Genomic DNA, 2736 nt, shown 5'->3' with positions numbered 1-2736 from the left:
CTCGCAGCAAGGTCAGCTTGCCTCGTCTCGGTCTAGGTCGTCTCGTCTCGGTCTTACCTTGTCTCGGTCTCCTCACCTTGCATCTCGGCCTCGCGTCTGGCTCTCACCTTGTCTCGGTCTCCTCCATCTCGGTCTCGCCTCGTCTCCGTCTCGCCTGCCCGTGTGGTTTTGCTTCCTCGTTTATCTCTTCTCCACAGATTTGTGCTCTGCCCCATCAGCCATGGAAAGTGACCTAGTGGTTCCAGAGGGCAGCCAGGATGCTGCCAGAGTGGAAGCGGCAACGGCCTCGTCACCCCCATTCCAGGCCCCGCTTGCTGTAGCTGCCACAGCGCACTCAATTGCCAGGCAGGGTCGGTCGGCCCAGAGCAAGACAAGGATTCAAGACCGGTCAGGATACAGGCTTCCTAACCGGGAGCGGGAAGGGGCCAGTCGGGAGGAGCGCCTCGTTTCTCTCTCGGAGCTGACTCCGTACATCTCCTGTTTTGTTTGCAAAGGTTATTTAATAGATGCAACAACCGTTACAGAATGTCTTCATACCTTCTGTAAAAGCTGCATCATAAAACATTTTGAACATAGCTATAGGTGTCCAAAATGCAACATTGTAGTGCACGAGGCCAAACCTCATAATCACCTGAGGTCGGATCCACAATTACAAGCCATAGTCTACAAATTAGTGGCAGGTCTAGAGGAAAAAGAAAAAAAGCAAAGGCAAGAATTCTATAAAGAAAATTGTCCAGAAACACCAAAACCTGATGCTGTTCCACAGCCAGGCCCTTCAAGCGAAGGGAACACTGAGGAACTTGTGGAATTGTGCCTTAGTTCACGTGAACCTAGTATTTCTTTGTTACTAGAGTCTACAGGCACTAATGCAGACACTGAGCATTTTAAACCACTGAAAATGAAGTTTGTGCAGATCTCAAGAAATGCAACCATTGGACATATAGAAAAATTTCTCAAAAGAAAAATGGGCCTTGCTGAAGCTTATCGGGTAGATATCACGTGCGGTGGTCAGTTGCTGAAGGACTTTCAAACTCTACAAGAAGTCCAGTGTAGAGTAGGGGATGCTGGAATGCAGGGTGATTTGCTAATGCTTTATTACAGTATTGTGCTTTCCCCTCTGAAGGTGACTCGCTAGGGGTAGTATGAAGGGACAGAAAGTAAGAAGGCCTCTGCAGAACTGCATCTTACTGAAGAGTTCTAGAAAACATGGAATCATTAGACTTTGTACTGTTTCTGACACACCTGTGTCCTACACCAGGCATCCTAGCATTTATAGGTACAGCATAGATCAGTGGGATACAAGACATTGACTTTTTAAATTCCTTGGGATTCCAAGAACTGTGAAGTTGAATGTTGCATCTCATCTTTGAGATAAGTTGTTGACAGTTTTCTTTTTGGTTGAGCCTGTTCTCTTTCAATTTGGTTGAGATTCTGCTGTCTGCAATGGCTTCCAGTGGTAGATGTTTTGAACAACATACTAGAGGTTCAAGGCCAGTCATCCATAAATTGCAGCGTAAACTCACAAAGACTACAGTTTTTTTTGCTACTTTTGTATGTTGTCATCATATTTTGAAGTTAACCTGTTTTTGTAACTGACATCAATCCTGAAGAGATGTTATTCAATTCTAAAGGTAAGAATTACTATCTTATGGGAAGAAACTGTCTCCAGTAGGATATGACTGAAGCCATTAGCCTTCAGTATAGTAAGAGCTCTTAACATGCCTTAAAATAAGAGGTGTTCTTCGTGATTTATACATATATAAATTATTAAATATATATTAAATATATATGTTACACACACACCATAGTTGCTCTCTGTGCTACTGGTGTCGTGACATCATGCAAGATTCTCATAGAATGATTACTGATGCCTTGTGATGGTAATGGTACCACTTCTAAAATAGAGAAGTTCAGGTTAACTTGCAACATCTATAGAGTACTTACTTACTGTGTCTTCAGCATGACACTTCTTTTGTTGTTGTTGTTTGGTTTTTGTTGTTGTTGTTTGGTTTTTTCGAGACATGGTTTTTCTGTGTCGTTTTGGTACCTGTCATGGATCTCACTCTATAGACCAGACTGGCCTTGAAATCACAGAGATCTGCCTGGCTCTGCCTCCCAAGTGCGGGGATTAAAGATGTGTGCTACCACCGCCCAGCTCAGCATGGCACTTTTACTGATTTAATGTTTGCTGTCTGTTTTCCTGTTATTTTGTTACTGGGATTAAGAAAATAAGGCTGAGCCGGGCAGTGGTGGCGTACGCCTTTAATCCCAGCACTCAGGAGGCAGAGGCAGGCGAATCTTTGTGAGTTCGAGGCCAGCCTGGTCTACAGAGTGAGATCCAGGACAGGCACCAAAACGACACAGAGAAACCCTGTCTTGAAAAACAAAATAAAAAAAGAAAGAAAGAAAAGAAAAGAAGGTTGTTTGTAAGCTCACTTTTTTTTTAATGTTGAGACTTCAGTTTTAAACACTTTTTTTTTTTTTTTTTTTTTTTTTTTTTGCCAAAAAATTCATGTCCTGGTGCTTTCTAAAAGATACCTTACAGGCTCTGTTTCATGGAAGAAACATTTAAAAATCTGTATTGGAAACTTTAAACACTGGACAAAGAATGGTAATTGTAAAGAACTTGTGAGCTTGCTGGGCATGGGGGAGCATGCCTGTAATGTTAGAGCTTGGGAAAGGAGTGGAGAATATGGGGAGTTCAAAGTCTCCTTCAGCTACAGAAGGAGTCGGCTT

General features: G+C 43.0%; 1 protein-coding gene across 1 annotated transcript; it reads left to right on the top strand.

Moving 5' to 3' along the window:
• The first annotated feature begins 220 nt into the window (after positions 1–220).
• LOC114708586 (polycomb group RING finger protein 6-like) lies at positions 221–1729 on the top strand. The gene has a single exon (XM_037198782.1). The coding sequence runs from the start codon at positions 221–223 to the stop codon at positions 1133–1135; it is 915 nt and encodes a 304-aa protein (XP_037054677.1). The 3' UTR covers positions 1136–1729.
• The last annotated feature ends 1007 nt before the right edge of the window (positions 1730–2736 follow it).

The sequence above is a fragment of the Peromyscus leucopus genome, chromosome X (assembly GCF_004664715.2).
Source record: "Peromyscus leucopus breed LL Stock chromosome X, UCI_PerLeu_2.1, whole genome shotgun sequence".
NCBI lineage: Eukaryota > Metazoa > Chordata > Mammalia > Rodentia > Cricetidae > Peromyscus > Peromyscus leucopus.
The sequence above is the reverse complement of the archived record's forward strand: the minus strand, read 5'-3'. Positions and strand labels throughout refer to the sequence as shown.

What these genes read in the sequence shown, in the direction of transcription:
- LOC114708586 (XM_037198782.1), top strand. Translation starts at nt 221, where the DNA reads ATGGAAAGTGACCTAGTGGTTCCAGAGGGCAGCCAGGATGCTGCCAGA.